This window comes from Neodiprion pinetum, chromosome 3 (assembly GCF_021155775.2).
Source record: "Neodiprion pinetum isolate iyNeoPine1 chromosome 3, iyNeoPine1.2, whole genome shotgun sequence".
In the NCBI taxonomy this organism is placed as follows: Eukaryota; Metazoa; Arthropoda; class Insecta; order Hymenoptera; family Diprionidae; genus Neodiprion; species Neodiprion pinetum.
This window is the reverse complement of record NC_060234.1, coordinates 12,795,083-12,814,218: the sequence shown is the minus strand read 5'-3', so window position 1 is coordinate 12,814,218 and position 19,136 is coordinate 12,795,083. Positions and strand designations below refer to the sequence as shown.

The 19,136-nt window shown below is 39.0% G+C and overlaps 1 protein-coding gene across 1 annotated transcript in view; it reads left to right on the top strand.

Moving 5' to 3' along the window:
• Positions 1 to 19,136, top strand: part of DAT (Sodium-dependent dopamine transporter) — a 509,482-nt gene that overhangs the window by 446,655 nt on the left and 43,691 nt on the right. Inside the window, exon 8 of the mRNA XM_046615324.1 lies at positions 10,952 to 11,055. Coding sequence (XP_046471280.1) covers positions 10,952 to 11,055 — 104 coding nt within the window. The remainder of the gene's footprint in view (positions 1 to 10,951; positions 11,056 to 19,136) is intronic.

Sequence of the window (19,136 nt, the reverse complement as noted above, 5' to 3'; positions counted from 1 at the left end):
GCCGTTAACTCAAAAAGTAGCACAACCGGTAATACAGTTATCTCTCTAACAACATATTTGTAAATAAACATAAAGACTTACTACATATATAGATTTTAAATAATTGCTCAATTCATACGTCACAAAATGTCAAATCCTAAAACAGTTGAGGGCTCTGGGGGTACTAAAACACCACAAAGAGAGTGCAAGGGATGCTCCCGAGCTGTTGTGAAAGAGGTAGTGAACTGTGGCAAGTGTGAGGCAGCATATCACCCAGCCTGTGCTAAATCAACGACTGTACTACCATTGGGAGGATTTCAGCGTTGCTGTGGATCGAAAAAAACACTGTCATATGATGATATGTGTGAGTTAATAAATACACTCCGTACTAATATAGGTAATGATATCAATGCAAGTGCCATGACTCTGAAAGGAACATTTACTGAAACCACTGAAGCTCTGTCAAAAAGGTTAGTAGTAGTCGAAAGTGATACGAGTGATCTTAAAACCACGGTCAAAGGCCTGAAGGAACAGATCGACGAGAATAAAACGGCTGCGCAGGGTATCAGAAATGAATTAAAGTCATTTATTAGTACCCCAGGCATGGATAAAGTGAAAATACTCAAAGAAGTTGAAGATAGACTATCACGTCGCAACAATGTTATTATTTTCGATATTGAGGAGTCGAGTGAACCAGTGCAAGCTGAAAGGGACGCTGAGGACCTTACAAAAGTAATTAATATTTGCTCTGCTCTTAATGTTCCAGTTGCAAACTGTAAGTGCTTTCGTATTGAAAAATATTCCTCAGCCTTGATTAAACCACGTCCACTTAAAGTAATCCTGAATGACTCCTCTTCTGTTGACCAGCTAATACTCGACATAAAGAAACAAAAGCAGGCTACAGTAAAGGATGCAGTACTATCCAAGATTTCGATTGCCAAGGATCGCACAGAACGCCAACGAGCGGACTACAAGACAATGAAAGCCGAACTGGGGAAACGTCAAGCAGAAGGAGAACCGGATCTACGTCTAGTGATGAGGAATGGCTGGTACATCATCATCAAGGATCGACGTCGACATTCAGTACCACTAGTGAACATCTCGATGCATTAAACACTACTATAAAAAATTTTACAATTTATCATCAAAATGTTAGAGGACTCAATACCAAACTACGTAATGTACTAATTAATACTATTGATAGAGAGTATGATATCTTTATATTTACTGAAACGTGGCTTAACCACCAAATTTATTCATCAGAGCTATTTGATAACAATATTTTTTTCTGTTTATAGATGTGATAGGCGAGAGACGTACAGAAAGACTGGGGGAGGGGCATTGATATCATGCCGAAATATGCCGGATATAAAGTTATTAAATCTTGAAGACATTACAGTTCAATTTCCGCAAATAGATATTGTAGGCATAACTGTTGGCCTTGGTAAAGTTTTACATATTATAGCAGTCTACATCCCGCCTGATTTACATGCCTCAATCCTCTCTGACTTCCTGGACTGTCTCTCGTCTCTAGATGTTATGGGCACTGGATCACTGTTACTGGTTGGAGACTTCAATTCACCTCTTTTCCAGGCTCACTATCACAGCCATAGTTATGCCACCTATATTATATATATATAGCCACCTATATTGTATATATATATAGGTTCTTAAAATATTTTGCGTGGAAGAAGTACGGTAACTATCCGTGTCAAGGTGCTGACTATATGGAATTATGCACGGGCCGCGCTCATCGGAGCCCTCATACCGGAACGATCTGGTGGTGATGGCTCTCGACCCGGATCCCCACACTATATTCACCAGATCCACGTGGTCAGCATAGTCTAGCCTATTCCACGCCACAGCCCTTCGATAGGACGGCTCATTAAGAGAAAACCGTCCTCTATTCGATAGACAATGACTTAGTAGATGTCGTAGTCGGTTCAGCTCCAGGCTGATAAGTATCGCCGACGGGAGGCTTTGTTGTGTTTTTGACGCACAGCCCTGTATGCCGTCTGGCGATGCATCCGAGCGGTAGAAGCACCGATTCGTGGTTCGGCTCCTGGCCGATAAGTCTTAAGTAGTTGGAGGTGCTGTTTGTGCATCACGCACGACCCTGTTCACAACTTAGATAGGCATCCATCTGGAGTGGTTCCAGCGGTATTCGTTCGTCTGTAGTCGGTGGTGGTCGGTGTTGAGCTGGTACGTGACCCCTGTCAGGTAGTGTCCTGGTATCTTGAAGCGGAAGTCTCGTAGACGGTTCTCGTAGCGCGTTACAAAATTAGAAAATAGAATAGAATTAGCTTAATAAAGACAGTTTCACTTGAAGATAACTAGTCGTTCGTTTTGGAGTATTGGCCTCAGACGTGCTTTCGTTATTTTTAGCGATATTCCGTACGTAGGGAAGTGCGATAATTAAGCCATGTGACGGGGTACGAAATACCACGTCACAATACATACTTACATACACACAGACGTCCATTTGAAAATCATTGGAAGTGATTCTCTGGACCTCAAAACGTGGAGATCTAGTGAGAACTCATAAAATATGCACTAATTAAAAATTTTCATGCAACCTTTTTTATAGGAAAATTCATTTCCTACAAAAAGTGTCTACTATCATTTTTTCAACAACTGCATATTTACCGTGATATTTCGAAAAAAAAATCGATATGTATCGATATCTTGAAAACTAAGCGAGATGTCGAAAATTTTCATTCCTTATTTTCGATTTCTCTCGTCGAAATACATCAGAATCAATCGTCAAATCGTGTCGCCCCGGAAATCGTACTCATGCCGAAATTTGCTCAACTCCGATTGCCGGGAGCCTCGAAAGATCATCACGACCAGGTGCCGATATACGGCGAGCTAACCGGTCACGTAGCCAAGGTAAATTGGCAAAATGTAAAATAATCTGGCTGGGGCCCAAAATCGATCGTAATAATAATTCATAGAATTCAGTGAGGTAGATAGGCATCCATTCGTCTGGATTACGATCTCGTGTTTAGCTGTCGCGTTTTCGCAATTCGTGTTACAATTTGTGCCAGTTGTCGCTAGCTTTTTCGACCGAGCCGCTTGGAAGGTGTTGATCGCCGTTGAGTCAAAGACGAGACTTGGAGTAGTTTACAATATACCTTATTTATTCATTTATTTACATATATACAAGAAAATCAAAGTTTGGGTTTCCAAGTTATGGAAGGAGCAGTGATTGTTCGCCTATGGTGTGATGGAGGTTGCAGCGAAGATGTGTAGCTGCTAGTTGGTGTGGTAACAGGTGGTGGCGTGTAGTGGCTCTCTGGTGAGCTTGGTGGCGTAGGAGGACGACGATTCTCTGCTGAGTTTTTAGGCTGCGAAGACTCCCACTCGCTGTCTGACTGTGTGGTTTGAGTAGCCACCGTGTTGTATGCGGCTGGTGACGCCTTGAATGGTGACAGAAATGCTGGGATGGTGCGGCTGTATCTCGGCGGTGTGAGTCTGGCTCTTCTGATGTCCCAAAGTGATAGCAGCACGCTGAGTGACCTTGTGAGGGGCCGTGGCGATAACTCCACCGACTGGAGTACCCAGGGAACTGGAGAGTTTTGGGAGCAGGTCCCTTCGATTTCGCTGGCTGGAGCCAGAGCGGAGGTGCCAGTCATGCAGAACTTGAAACTGCTAGCTTCTGAAGACGTAGAGCGTACTGGTATGGCTGCTTGGCTGCTGATCTGGATTTTTGTGAATGTCCAAGAGTCAGTGAGACCGAAGCTGTCGTGACAATGGGTGAGATCGTTGATTTCATATCCCAGCCGCGACTCCAATTTGACAGCGGGAAACTTGGCGAGCCGATTGCGGGACGCGCGCGTGGCTGCGTGGGTGGCGTGCGTGACATAGTGGTTGCTGCTTGCTGCGGCGCGCGACTGGAATGTGGTTGATGCTCGCTGCGGCGCGCGACTGGAAAGTGGTTGATGGTTGGACGCATGAGTTTGCGCGTTTATTGGTTTTTCACGAGGTGGTCTTGAACCCAATTGTTAAAAAAGAATCAGTTAAGAAAGAAATAGTCAAACAAGAATCAACTAAAAAAGAAATGGTTAATGAACAGACGGTTGAAAAAAAAGTTCTTCAAAAGAGTCGATTGAAAAAAGAAATTCGGATAAATAAAGTAAAAATGCAAATAAGTGACGTTGAAAAAACAAAAAATTCCAGTGAAATTCAAACAAATTAAAATATTAAAAGCTTATAGCAAGCACGTAGGCATCGCTTGCAGTGACCTTGACATTCGTTAGTTTTATAATTTCAATGTTACTTGTTATAATATTGTAAATGATACTCTGCTCTTAGATATTCTTATCTTTCGCAAATAAAAATTACGCATCGATAATGTAGTTACTTCTAGAATTTATTTAACCATATTAAAAACCATATTACTAAAAACAGTAACATAATTCACAAGAATATTCTAAATGATATTTTTGTTCCAAACATACTTACATGTTTCTTCGGTATGGTTCAGCGGTTTGATAATGTGCGCACAACGCAGAGGCGACCGCGACACGCGCTCGTAGAAGAATTAACAATGCTCTTAAACAATGAGTGCTAAGAAGCTAAAAATTTCCACTAGACTTCTTCGAAGCATAGTGAAAATGTTGGTATGATTGAAAAATGAAAACTTAAACTTTCTGCACACAACTTTTTCAATTTATAACTTCGGCAGAAGATTTTGACGAAATTTCTTCAAAAAATCGCCGTTTTGTTTGTATTTGATATTAAGGATTGTAAGTGGGCTTGATAGACATAAAATACAATCAAGTTTATCGTGTGCAAGTGTCAAGAAGAAATTTGAATATTCAAAAGAGTTATGACGAGTTGAAGTGAAAAAAGCATTATATTTTTGTTTCTTCGAGAATGGTTTCTTGTTTGAATATTTTATAAAATATAAAAATGATCATATTTGGGAAAAAGATGCGGAATAAAATTCTCTACCGAGCCTACTTTTTCAAATTGAGTTTTGTGCAAGTTGAAAAAATATTCTACTGGACAATACTTACTCGGTGAAATTTCGTTTCATCCCCTTTTCGTTTCGACGCTTATTTTAGACCTCTAATTCGCGGGTATCGTTCTTCCGACATACTTAAAATCCTTTCTATCTATTTGAGAGTTCTTTCAAATACCGACACAGCTCCACTATTGACCCGTATTTCTTTTCTAATAACATAACTTAGGGTATTCCGAGGTAAACCAAAGATTCTCTTACAGAACAAGAGCTGCACTTTTTATAGATCTTCCAGATATCTCAAACTGTAATCGAGTGATGCAGCCAAGAGAATAGAGTTGACCAGTGAATCCAGTTATCGAGCAACAATTTTTAACGAAATTACTTTAATGTATCACAGAATTTATCGATATACATGCTGCCTTAGCTTTAATGACCAGCCTATTCGTATTGCTTTCAAAAATTACAGACTGAGTGAACTTACCTCTCAGATATACACATATATATTCCTGGACATACTCCACAATTTCATCACCAGAAAATGAACGCGCAAGTCTTTTTGTTATGTCCATGCCCCCCCTTCGAAATACTATTACCTTGTGTTCGCTATTTGTTGTTAGCTAGTAGTTCGACCGAGCCGCGTGGAAAGAGTGGGTCGCTGTAGTCAAAGATGAGTTTTTGGTTTTATTATATGTACTGTAACCAATATTTTTATAAAGTTGAGGGTAAACGATAGAAACGATAATTGGTTACCCTACGGCGCAGTCACTAACCTGAATAATTAGATGGAGAGAGAGGTACTAAGAGAGAAAGATACGATTGTTGGGCGCCAGACGCACATGCGTCAAAAATAGATAATTAGACAAAAAGATAAAGGTAAAGGTAAAGGTAATAGATAAAGGTAAGGTCAGGTTCTACGACGGTTTTGCACAGTTCGCTCAGAGAGACAAGATAATGGTAGAGGGGCGGAGTCGAATCCAATAGATAAAATAAGAAACAGGTGAAGCAGAAATAGTATCAAATATATTAAGCAAGGAGCGATAAGTTTTAATGACAAGCAAGTAGCTGAAGAGATTGAGATACAATTACGATAAATGCGATAATTAACAATATTTACAGCCAGAGAAAGGTTAAGCGAGAGAGTTAACAAATAACGGAACGTTTTCCGAATAAGCGGGAAATATGCGCAAGCTCGCGATACTAAAGGTAACGATTAACACGGTTTTATGATAGATAGGCAGAACAGAAAAAGGTGTACTGTACTTAAATTAAGCGGTAAGCAAATAAATCATAAAATATGAGAAGCAATTATAAACACATGCGAAATACAACAATTGTAATAGTTATCACATTACCAGAATGATCAGAAATAGGCAGACAGGGAATTATGAATTGCAAGGTAAATTCAAGCGACAGGTCAAATAGAAAATTATCATAAAATATAGGTACTAACAGATAATACGTAGTCTCCAGTTTGCGGTAAGTGCGAGAGAAAGAGAGATAATATTCGGTACGATAAAAGGTAATTCAAGATAAGGCAAACAATATTCAAGATAATTAATATGCAACGTACGGCAAACCAAATAGACTACGGACAACTACGATCAGCGATATTAGCGAAGAAAATAGTGAAAAAGGTGTTATGCGATACGGCACAATACTCCAATGTCAAATGAACGACGAGCGGGACCGCGCAGCGATATAAGATCGCTCCCGCGGTACACTCACTAAGATACGATAATCAACGGTAATAGGTAAAGAGACAGATATGAACTAATCAGAGAAAATATAGCGAAATAGCAATGCTCAATAGCTAAGATAGAAAATTGATCCTTCAACGGAACGCGCTGCTAGACAGCGATATTAGACATTCAAATATTCCAGAAGAGAAAGATAATAAAATAAAGCAATAGTCACTACGATGCGTAAGTAATAGTCAACCAGTCGCGAAGTTACTTGCAATAAGACAGAGAAAGGGACAAGGTAAGAGGTAAGAGAGAATAAGGTACGAGCCCAGGTGGCTCAAGCAGACCAACTGCAAGATAAGGAGAGAAAGAGATAAAGGTAAAGGTACGATATATTGCAAGTAATCTCGTGGCTTCACAAAATAGAAAAGGAACCTCACTTACGTAAAAGAAGATATAGCAGATACTAGAGAATGCGGTACAGTAGCGAGAACTAAATACAGTGATAGGAGTAATGGCACTAAATATGACGATAGCACGTCGTTGCGATTCAGGAACTGAACGTAGAGTGACGAGATGAGCGATGATCCTGATTTTCGTCGAGCTGCTGTCACGTGATTCTTCCTAAAATTTGCGGTATTTTAATTGGACCAGCAGGTCGCGTGGCCTGGTCCACGGGTAGGCGGCGATAATCCCTCGCCGCTTGTTTTTCTTTTCCCTCGACGACAGGTATCGAGGTATCGGGACGTCGGAAGGTGGTTAGAGATGTTTTCCTGCCGCTATGCGGTATCGTTGGTGAGAAGGGGGTGGGGTCGTACTGCTCAGGTATTGCGATATTGAGGCGTGCGGCAATGTTACGTCACCGGTCTCCTGGACTTGCGACAGACTGTAACTCACTCCTTGCTTTACTGGTACTCCCCGTTGTAGCTATTTCGTCGGCGCTGCATCCCGGCCCTCGCTCATTGAAGCCCTCATGCCGGAACGATCTGGTGGTGATGGCCCTCAACCCGGATCCCCACACTAGATCCACCAGATCCACGTGGTCAGCATATCATTAGCCTATTCCACGCCGCAGTCCTTCGATAGGACGGTTCGTGAAGAGAAAACCGTCCTCTATTGGATAGTCAACGACTTAGTAGATGTTAGGGTCGGTTCAGCTCCAGGCTGATAAGTATCGTCGACGGGAGGCTTCGTTGTGTTTTTGACGCACAGCCCTGTACGCCGCCTAACGATGCATCCGAGCGGTAGAAGCATTCATTCGTGGTTCGGCTCCTGGCCGATAAGTCTCAAATAGTTGGAGGTGCTGTTTGTGCATCACGCACGACCCTGTTCGACAACTAGATAGGCATCCATCGGGAGTGGTTTCAGCGGTATTCGTTCATCTGTAGTCGGTGGTGGTCGATGTTGAGCTGGTACGTGACCCCTGTCAGGCAGTGTCCTGGTATCTTGACGCGAAGGTCTCGCAGATGGTTCTCGTAGAGCGTTACAGAATTAGAAAATAGCATACAATTAGCTTAGTAAAGAGAGTTCAACTTAAAGATAATTAGTCGTTCATTTTTGGAGTATTGGCCTCAGACGTGCTTTCGTTATTTTTAGCGATATCTGCACCTAGGGGAATGCGATAATTAAACAAAGTGACGGGGTACGAAATACCACGTCACAGTACATCTTATTTATTAACTATTTTATTTACATATATACATGATTAACATAATGGTTGCCACGCGAGGGAAGGAGTGGTCTTCGTCCGGTTGTACCGCGGTGGAGGCTGTAGTGCGGATGTGATGCGTTGAATGGGTTTGGTCTCGGTCCTCGGGGGCCGCGTATACCGGCTTTCCGGAGCGCTCGGCGGTGTCGGGGGGCGGCGATTCTCAGGCTCGGTGCTCTTTATCGGAGACTTCCACTAGCTATCCGACTGGGTCGTCTGGGTGGCAGTCGAGACGTAGGAGCGCTGCGGTTCGGGAAACGGAGAGACCGCTGCTGGAATGCGGCGGAAGTAGCTCGGTGACGTCACTCTTGCTCTCCTCACGTCCCACAATGAGAGTAGCACCGCCGGGGGTCTGGTGAGAGACCTTGACGGGAGATCTATTTGATGCAACACCCACGGAGCTGGAGGGTTGCAGGCTGTTGTGCTTCGGAGTGGGCTGGCTGGTGCCAGGGAAACAGGGTCCGTCATGCAGGAGGGTCTGCGGTCAGGTCTGGAGTGTAGCGTTGCGTAGCGTAGCGTCGTGTAGCGTAGCGTAGCGTAGCGTAGCGTAGCGTAGCGTAGCGTCGTAGCGTAGCGTATCAGTTTAGGGCGGTCAATTCTGGCGAACCCGAAGTGTCCTGCCGATCGGTCCGATCGGTCGTCTCTTATCGCAGCCTCGGTTGGTCTTCAGCAGCGGGAGACCATGTTGGCTGATTACGCAACGCGCTCGGCTGCGTGGGTGGCGTAAGCGGCGCGCGTGACGTAATACTTTCTTCTGGGTCGCGCGACTAAAAAGTGTGAAATGCTTGTTGCGGCGCGTGGGTTGTAAGGCGCGCGACCAACTAGTTGCGTTCACAATGTTGTTGTGAACACCTTGGTTTTACCAATGTTAAACCCTAAGTTATTCAGCTGAGGGTATTTATAGAGCAATTTTATTATCTTCTCAATATAAATCTAAGAGTCTGCCAAAATTATTATAACGCCTGCATAAGCTAGCAGTAATATATAGGGCAGTCCATACCATTTCGACCTGGATCAAACCCTTGACCTCTCGGATGGAACCAGCGATTTTTAATATAATTGTTTTCACTTTGAAAGGCACCTGATTTTTTTTAGATTTTTTTGACACGATTTGTACTTTCTACGATTTTTTAAAACGATTTTATTGACCGACACAATTCAAAAATCTGAAAAAAATCTGAAAAATCGTATATCAGATATCAAAATTTTTAAACTCAGAGTCGGATTGGGGAATTTTTCTTCTCAATGTTTTCAAACTTATTCCGAACAAAAAGTTGAAAAAATTAAAAGAGGGAGTCCTTTTACTAGGGATAGTTATTGAAACATTTGCACATGTCACACCAGATTTCAAAAAAATTATCGGAATCATTTTCTGTTTGCAATTTTTTTGATTGGTAAAATAAAAAAGAAAATAAATCCCTTGAGAAAAATGAGAAGAAAAAGAGCTTATTCCTCTCTTTGACGTTATTCAGATAACTTGGTACGTAATGAATGATGGTTTGTAACTAAATTGCAGTTCTGAAGAGGACCCCTTTTACAGGGCCGAAACGTAAACATTTTGTTTTGACATTTGATTTGTGACTTTGGTTACCAATCTATCTCCGCCCTTGCCCTGCACAAACCGAAACCAGCTTCTTACATATCTTATTTAGTTATACTCGTATATAATTATTGTTATTATTATTACTATTATTAATATACTCGTTTCGTTATTCGATGATTAAATTTATTCATCTCAAATTCGGATAGCATCGAGACAATTGACAGCTTCGATTAAGCAAATAACATTGGATGGCAGTGTTCATTCCGTATCCGGGATCGTTATTTGGGAATCCCGAGTCTGGTATACAATCATGGCTTTAAACCTCGTCTGTGGGTCAGTTAATACTTGCAATACGTGATTCAGACATGACAGACACGGAATTCCGATTTCTCTGTTTTGTGGAGAAAGGCGTCTCTGGTAATAACCTGAGTCCATGAACCAGCGTTAGGAAGTAACTTCGGTAACTTGTTACTCAAGTTTACGAGAACGTGGCTCTGGTGAAAGCTCGAGTTCCTGAAACGATTCAGCCTAGTTAAAAAGGAAGTTTCGTGTTAGCGAACCCAACCTTACTTCTTTCTCAAACTAGAAAAGTTCCGTTTTCTATCGTGATCAATTGAATTTTCCATCGATTTAGGAAAAAAATAACTCACCATGATACGGATTCACGGGCAATTGCTCTCCGGAAACCTGCACATGTTACGAAGCGGTCGCATGAAATTGTTTTTTGATGCTTACCTCGCAAGTGGTTGGCCATGGAACCTTGCGCCTGCTGTAGCATAAAGTTGTATTTTCGCCCACTTGCGACTATTCATGCACTTTTCACCAACTTCAAACGCACGAAATGGCGGTTGTTCAAGGGGGCTCGGATGAAAGGAAATTATTTTATTCAATTGAAAATTTACCTTCTGAAAATAAATTAGTTTTACTGTAATAGTTTATCAATATCAAGAAACGTCTTTTCTTTAGCATTTTAAAGCGAAATGTCCGACAGATTTCATGTTTCGAAAATTGTCACTATTCTATACAATTTCAAAAGACACCTCATTACGTACCCATTTATGTTCCAACAGGTCTGGGTGGACGCAGCGACTCAAGTATTCTTCTCACTTGGTCCGGGCTTTGGAGTCTTACTGGCGTACGCTAGTTACAACAAATACCACAACAACGTTTATAAGTAAGCTCATCTTGCCTACATATTATATTTTTCTCTTTTCTATAGTGTTTGCAAATCGCCATAAGCTGTATGCCACGGCCTAGTACTTCTGCGGATCACTGGATTTGCGAAGTTTAAGGGAGCTTTCCAGTGTGAAATTTTCAAAAAATTGATTTTTTTTTTGCTTTATCGAATAGTATACACTCTTCCGAATATTCCCTGAAATTTTCATGCCGAAATTCAGATTATTTCGGTTACTGTACAGCATTTCTTGAAAGAAGGCAACGGAGCGCTACAGCTGCCGCGTCGGCCGTCTGCCCGTGCGACCGTTATTTCTATTGTCTCGTTTCTACCTGCACGTACATGAACTTGGCTCGCCAATTGTCGAAAATGTGAATTCGGACTATTGCATAATTTGCCGTTAATTAGCCGTAAATTAGTCGCGCGACTTATTTTTTTGTCGCACTCGATTTTCAAAAAAAAAGCGGATCGCGTGCTAATTTTTCAAAAACTTAGCCCCAAAGCACGTATTCTGCGGCAAGCAGATAGTAGAAATCGCTATGCAGTGTGCTGTGTGCACCTTCAATGAAGGTTACGACCCAATTTTAAAAATTTTGGAGACGATGGGATGCACGATAGGGCCGAGCGCCGCAGATTTCGCCTCTAAGTACAAGAATGCGCGCATCACCCAAGCAAACCGCCGGCCGTCCCTGGATGGCAAAGAGGCGAGGACAGCTCGTCAGACTGAACAATCCATTGAGCACGATCTTTTCGAAGAAGCAGAAGGGATATTGTATGGACCTGGCATCGCTGATTGACCGTAAGTAAACGATTTACCTAAAATTTCCTCACTTGAAACTTTGAACGCGTTTTTCTCGAAACAGCATTTTTCAAAACGGTGTCCAACTTGGAGGGCAGAGTTTTAAAGCTATCGAGTTGAATTTTTTACACAATATTCTTAACGTCATTGTTTATCGTGCTATGGAAGCTTTTTTTTTTTTTGACATCTTCCTATTTTTTTTGTAAAAAAAACTGCCAAAAAAAAATGCTAAAATCGATACTTTTTGTTCAAACCGGCGCCATTTTTGCAAAAAAAAAAAAAAAAGCCTCCATAGCACGAAAGCCAATTATATACCGATCAATAATCTTTTTGTGTTTTTTGTTTCAGATCAAAATTGTGACTCCCAACGTGGACACCACATCCAAGTGCATTTTCTGCAACAATTGTTTCATCGTTTTTATAGATATTAATTAATAAATAAATCGATCTTTAAAAAATTGTTTTGTATTCTTCAATACCCAATTAATATACAAAAAAAAAAACCAGACCGATTGGATTATTTTTTCTTTAAAAAAAAAAATCGCGAAAAACAGCGATTTTTCGGGCTGTCACACTGGAAAGCTCCCTTAAGTGGATTTATTTCTTATTATATTAAATATGTGTTAGTGTTTCAGAGAATTTTTTTTCTCCTATGTAGGTTGAAAAGTTTCATTTAGGTGTGAAAAAATGCCTGTTACAATTTGAGCTCGTAATATTGACATTAAGAGGTTGCTCATCGCACTTTTTATTTTCCGTAGGAATAATTCGTGAAAAATGGTCCTTGCTCCTTCTGTTTTTATTGCCAGCTAACGATGCGCCGCACAGGAAATTCACAAACAAATCTCTTCAGGGAGTTGAACGCTCTATAAGGAAGGTCTCTTACTAACTTATCATTTGCTAATAAATTCACTCGTTCGAAACTTTCTGAAAGAATAGATTTAGCATAAAATAATGGGTGACCTCTATCGTAGAGCATCCAATTACCTACAAAAACATACTTGTGAATTTCCTCTACGACTCACCGTTAGCCAGTTATACAAATAAGAAAGATGAAAAACCATTTTTCCCATGTTATTCTTATGGAAAATAAAATATTATAAATGTACAGCACAAATTTTAACAGGCGTATTTTCATACATAAATGAAACTTTTCAACCGATTTCTGCGAAAGGAATTTTTTCTTTTCTTGAAACCCTAATATACATTCAAGTTATAAGCGTGACTCTTATAACTTAAAAGAGTTGCGGAAATAATAATTCCTGAGTCTCAACGACTTAGGTTGATGTAGAAACGATACTAAAACATTATATTAACACCAATCACAAATAATTACATAAATAATAACAAAAATAATTATAACACTTATAGTCACCTAAATCAACAACAATGTCGGTTTTGACGATCGGGATTGTAGGCTTAGTTGACAACGATGAAAAGAATAATTTACAATATAATTTACAATATATTTTACAGAGCATTCACTATGACGCTAGTGGATGTCTCGAGCGCCTGTCAATCACTCCCCTCTCTCCCGAGGCGATGATTCCGCGATGGTCACTCTTGGTTATCCTTTCCGTAACCCGTTCAGCGTGTTTGTTGTTTTTCATAGATAAGTTTGGGTAAACAGGCCACAAACTTACATCCCCCCTTCCCGGAGAGGATTGGTTAGGATCTGGGACGGGTTGTGAATATGGGACCATTTTGCTTTTGTGAAAAATATTTACATCTTTTTTTCTTGTACCGATATCAATTTCATAAATGGATTTAGATATTTTTTTTGTAATTTTGAATGGTCCAGTTCGGACGGGATCTAATTTTTTTCTATTTAATTTATTCCCATTTTGTATATACACTAAGTCATTTTCGTTATATTCTATTGCATTTGTGTGAGTGTCGTAGTATAATTTATTCCTGTTATGCGATTTTATGGAATTTTCTAATGCTTTAGCTCTATTGACATCTAAATTTTCTTTTGTGTTTTCATTTAATTCCTTTGGAATTATTGACCTGTCCATTCCCGAGAGCAAATAGTTTGGTGAAAAACCTGTAGAGCTATGTACTGTATTGTTATATTCACTTATGCATTGTTCGGCAATTGTTGTCCATGATTTATTTTGGTTTTCGTAAAGTTCACAGCGAATTCTGTTCACTAATGTTTGACTTGTACGCTCGTTTTGTCCATTGGAAAACGGACAATCTACCGCTGTGAAAATCAGTGTTATATTTTTTTCTTTCAAACATTTCTTGAATTCTTTGGAATTTATCCCAGGATATTGGTCTGTCAGAACTGTTTGAATTTTACCTCTCTTTTCTATTATTTGGACTAGGTTTATAAAATCTTTTGCTATTTGTGATTTTGAAGTGAAGATAAATGCATATCGAGTTAATTGATCTACCATTAAGTGCATGTACTTTTTTTGAGATTTATTTCCCGTGAAACCGCCTATTGTATCTAATGAAACTATTTCTAACGGCTTGGACGCAGGACCCAACTGCGACAATGGCGCCTTAAAGTTTCCAAATCTTGTTTTATTTTTGATACAAGTTTCGCATGATCTGCAGATCATTTTAATATGTTTGTGCATATTTTTAAAATAAAATATTAGTGTAATCGTAAGTGTCATCTGTTTAGTTCCAATGTGACCTTGTGACTTATGTAAGTTTTCAAGGGCTGCAATACCATATTCTTCTGTTAACCAGATCTTTTTCCTTTTGTTCAAGGTTTTGTATATAATATCATTTTCTTTACTACAATGTTTTTACCACTTTAATTCTTTTTGGTTCTGTAAGATGTTTTGCATAGTTATGAAGTTGACGATTTGTATTTTAGAACCTTCATCATTTTTGTTTTCTGATAAAACCGGGTTTCTTGATAAGCAATCAGCCTCTGAGTTATTTATGCCGGGATTATATTCGATATCAAATGTAAATTGTGAAACGTAATTTAATATGTGTAAAAGTTCTGTATCTTTGCAATTTTTTATGTTGAAATTACGTAAAGGTTCATGATCTGTGAATATTTTAAATTTTTGTCCTATTAAGTGATATTGCCAATATAGAATCGCCTCTTTGATTGCTAAACATTCAATAAATATAGCTCTTTTTATTTTTTGAGATTCTGACAACTTTCGCGAAAAATAGAAGACCGGTTTAAGTGTGTTATCTTCTTGAGGTTGTTTTAGTATTGCACCCACGCCTTCTAAACTAGCATCTGTATATATGAAAATTGGTTTAGTGGGGTCGAATATTGCTAGAATTGGTGCTTCACATAAACAACCCTTGACCTTATCAAAACTGTTTTGACATCTAGCGGACCAATCGAACTGCACATTTTTTCGCAAGAGATTGTGCAATGGATCCAAGATAATTGAGGATCTAGGAATATATTTCAGATAAAAATTTACTTTCCCCAGGAATTGTCTAACTTGTTTTTTTGTTTTCGGAATCGGAAAGTTTTTGATCGCTATTAAATTGTCATTAATCGGTTTTACACTATTGTTTGATATTGTGTGTCCTAGATACGTAACTTCTTTTTTAGCAAAACTGCATTTATTCGTGTTTAATTTCAAGCCTTGCTCATGTAAAACTTCCAATGTTTGTTTAATATGTTGTACGTGTTCATCGTAATTTTTCGAAAATATCAGAATATCATCGATATAATTTATTGCAAAGGTGTCTAAATTGTTGTTTCTAATTATGGTTGAAAGTATTCGTTGGAATATTGCTGGAGCCGATTGTAAACCAAAAGGAAGGCACGCCCATTGCCAGTGACCGTGGTGTGTGACGAAAGCCGTTTTATATTTATCTTTCGCACGTAATGGTATTGACCAGAAGGCTGAGTTGATATCTAACTTCGAGAAGTAAACACACCTCCCAACACGAGCAATCAGATCATCAATTCTAGGAAAGGGGTAACCTTCTGGTACTATGAGTTAATTTAGTTCGCGATAATCAATACATAGTCGCGATTTTTTGTCTTCATCTTTCTTGTGTACTAAGGTCACTGGTGAGGCATATGGACTATACGACTCCTCGATCAATCCTAATTCCAATAATTTCTTTATTTGAAATTCTATTTCTAATTTATCGGGAATAGAGCACTTATATGGTTTTCTCGATATGTACTTATTTTCCGTTAATTTTATTCTTGCTTCGAAGTTTCTGACTGTACCTATATCGAACTTTTCCTTGGCGAAGACTGAATCGTATTTATTTAACACACCATTCAGACTATCTTCGTTATTGTTCGAAGCATAGTTTATTTTAACGCAATCAAAACTTTGGTTCGAACTTATATTTTGAAAAATTTCAAGATTTTCGTTTTGACGCAATCGGAATGATTTTATACAATCCAAGCCAAGCAACAGATCTTCTTCAAATAAATCATTTTTCATTATTAGGAATGGCGCTACTTTTTCTATTTCAAATATCTTTAATTTCAAAAATACCCTTCCATTCGTACTTGCTACGCCGCCCATTGTTCTTATTGTTGAGCCCCCACTCATAGGGATATTCATTTTTAATTTTTTGTAAAATGTATAATTAATCAGGGACACATTGGCTCCTGAATCGTAAAGAGCAACTGCCTTTTCATTACAATTTACGATAACATGTAGTCTTATGAGTGGGAGGCTATCTAGTTTTTTGATTCGGCAGATTTGATAATCGCTGATCTTGCATTTCTGCAAATTTCCTCTGGATGGAATCTATTTTTATAACCGGCTTTCTCGCAAATACGACATGGATCGAACTTTCGATTTTGCTTATTTACTTCTATACGTGAGCTGTTATTGTTTGATATTGGTTGAAGTTGACTCAGACTAGACATTAAATTTTCTATTGTTTTCAATTCACGTTTATGAAGGTGTGATCGAACAAATTTTGGCAGGGCAATAACGATAAAATTTATTTGTGAACTGACGCCTAATTCTGGATCTGCATCTATTAATAGGTTTCTCTTTTTTAATGCAAAATCTAAATATGGTCCACTTATCCAACGAAAAGAGTAAGCGTATTCGACCTCTGACCACGATTTTTCCCCGAATGTTTCAAGAAAGGAACTTTCCTAAAAGCTCCAAGGTTTCGTCATACCATAAGTTTTAAAAACTGATGTAAACCAGTCTATGGCTGGTCCTTCTAAAACTAGTTTCAGAACCTCGGGGAATTGATTTTCTTCCACTTTAAATCTTTCACATTCAAGCACAAATAAAGTGAGCCATGATTTTGCGTTCTGATTTCTGTTTGAAAATTTTTCTAATAAAATGCCCTTCGAAATCAATTGGATCGGGGTTTCACGTGCCGGAACTGTTAAACTGGATGAGTTTGGAGTGGGTTGGGGGGTTTCTATTTCCTCCAGGCAATAATCGTTGAACACTACATTACCCTCCTCATCGAAGTATAACCTTTGCAGATGCGCGTCCAGTGAGACGATAGCTTTTCTCTGCTTCCCTCTTTTATCCAGACTTTTGATAATTCCTTTGACCACTGGTAATTTGGCCAGCTCAGCATGGTTCGAAATAGGTTGATCTTTTTGTTCGAAAGAAAAAATTTGTTCCTGTTCCAATACTTGGATGGATTTAACTTTGATGACGGTCGTCTTGGCATCCCAGGCTTCTGCGGCGAACTGGAATTTGACCTTGACCTTCTCCATCTTGTTGTTGATTTTTAAGTTATAAGCGTGACTCTTATAACTTAAAAGGGTTGCGGAAATAATAATTGCTGAGTCTCAACGACATGGGTTGATGTAGAAACGATACTAGAACATTATATTAACACCAATCACAAATAATTACATAAATAATAACAAAAATAATTATAACACTTATAGTCACCTAAATCAACAACAATGTCGGTTTTGACGATCGGGATTGTAGGCTTAGTTGACAATGATGAAAAGAATAATTTACAATATAATTTACAATATATTTTACAGAGCATTCACTATGACGCTAGTGGATGTCTCGAGCGCCTGTCAATCACTCCCCTCTCTCCCGAGGCGATGATTCCGCGATGGTCACTCTTGGTTATCCTTTCCGTAACCCGTTCAGCGTGTTTGTTGTTTTTCATAGATAAGTTTGGGTAAACAGGCCACAAACTTACATACATACATACTGTAACGCTAAATTCTGTTATCCTCGGATGAGGACTTACCGTTGACACTTTGGTGCGATTCTCTACTTATTCACAATATCAAACTATAACAAAATCAATTATGTTGGGCGCCAGACGCGTTAGCGTCGATTTTCAAACAATAATACAAATCAATAAAAATAACACAAAACCGTACAAAAAAATAAATAGAGAACCCGTTGTATGGCTGGCTAGGCTCAGGTACGTACGCGTACATCCCGGTAGAGTGGCGGTATTCAAGGCAGCTAACAGTAATTACAGAATTAAAGAGAATAACAAAATAAAGAATAAACTCCAGTCAAAAGGAAAATGAACAGGTCAATCGTTCATATATTGTCGAGAAGTTTACATGGTTGAGACAGGCAAATAAAATGGTATCGACAGCGGTAGTTAATAAAATAAACAATCGTTGTTCACAATAATTTCGGTAGAATAGCAGTAAACGGTAGCTTTAAAACGAGAGACGGCAGTTAACAGAGAAAAATGAACGTAGGTCGGGAGATGCGATATAATGCAAGAATTTACTTAAAACTACACGTCACTGGGCGACGTGATCTTACCCAAGTTGCAAATGACGCTACGAAAATTATTATTTTGTCAATTAGAAACGACAGAACTTTACTGCGATCGGTAGAAAACAACGTAACGATAGTTCGGTAGATAATACGACGAATTTACCATAGATTATAACCAGTACGAGAGATTGACATTCATTAACAATTTACAAAGTCGGCAAACGATCGACTAGATAGCCTTCGGTAGAATTATTCACAAACGGCAGATTCGATAATTTATAATTATTACGGACTTGAGGAATTAAATAATGAATTCCTAAACATAACTTTTGAGAGAATACAAAATACAAAATTATGAGAGAGTGAGAATTTCGGAGAGTCTACAAAATAAAGAAATATACTAAATACACCGCAGTACAAAAGAATAATTCGCAGAACTTAATTTAACAAAATACAGAGAAAAGAATAACAGGCAAAAATAATATAAAATTGTCAATAGCAATAAAGAAAAGGTGCGGTCATATCTAGGGGCTGATTCTACGCTCGGGTGTACTCCAAGGAACTCGATATATGATACAATAGGCACAAAAATAAATAAAAATATAATAAGCAATAACAGAAATAAAATATGAAGCACA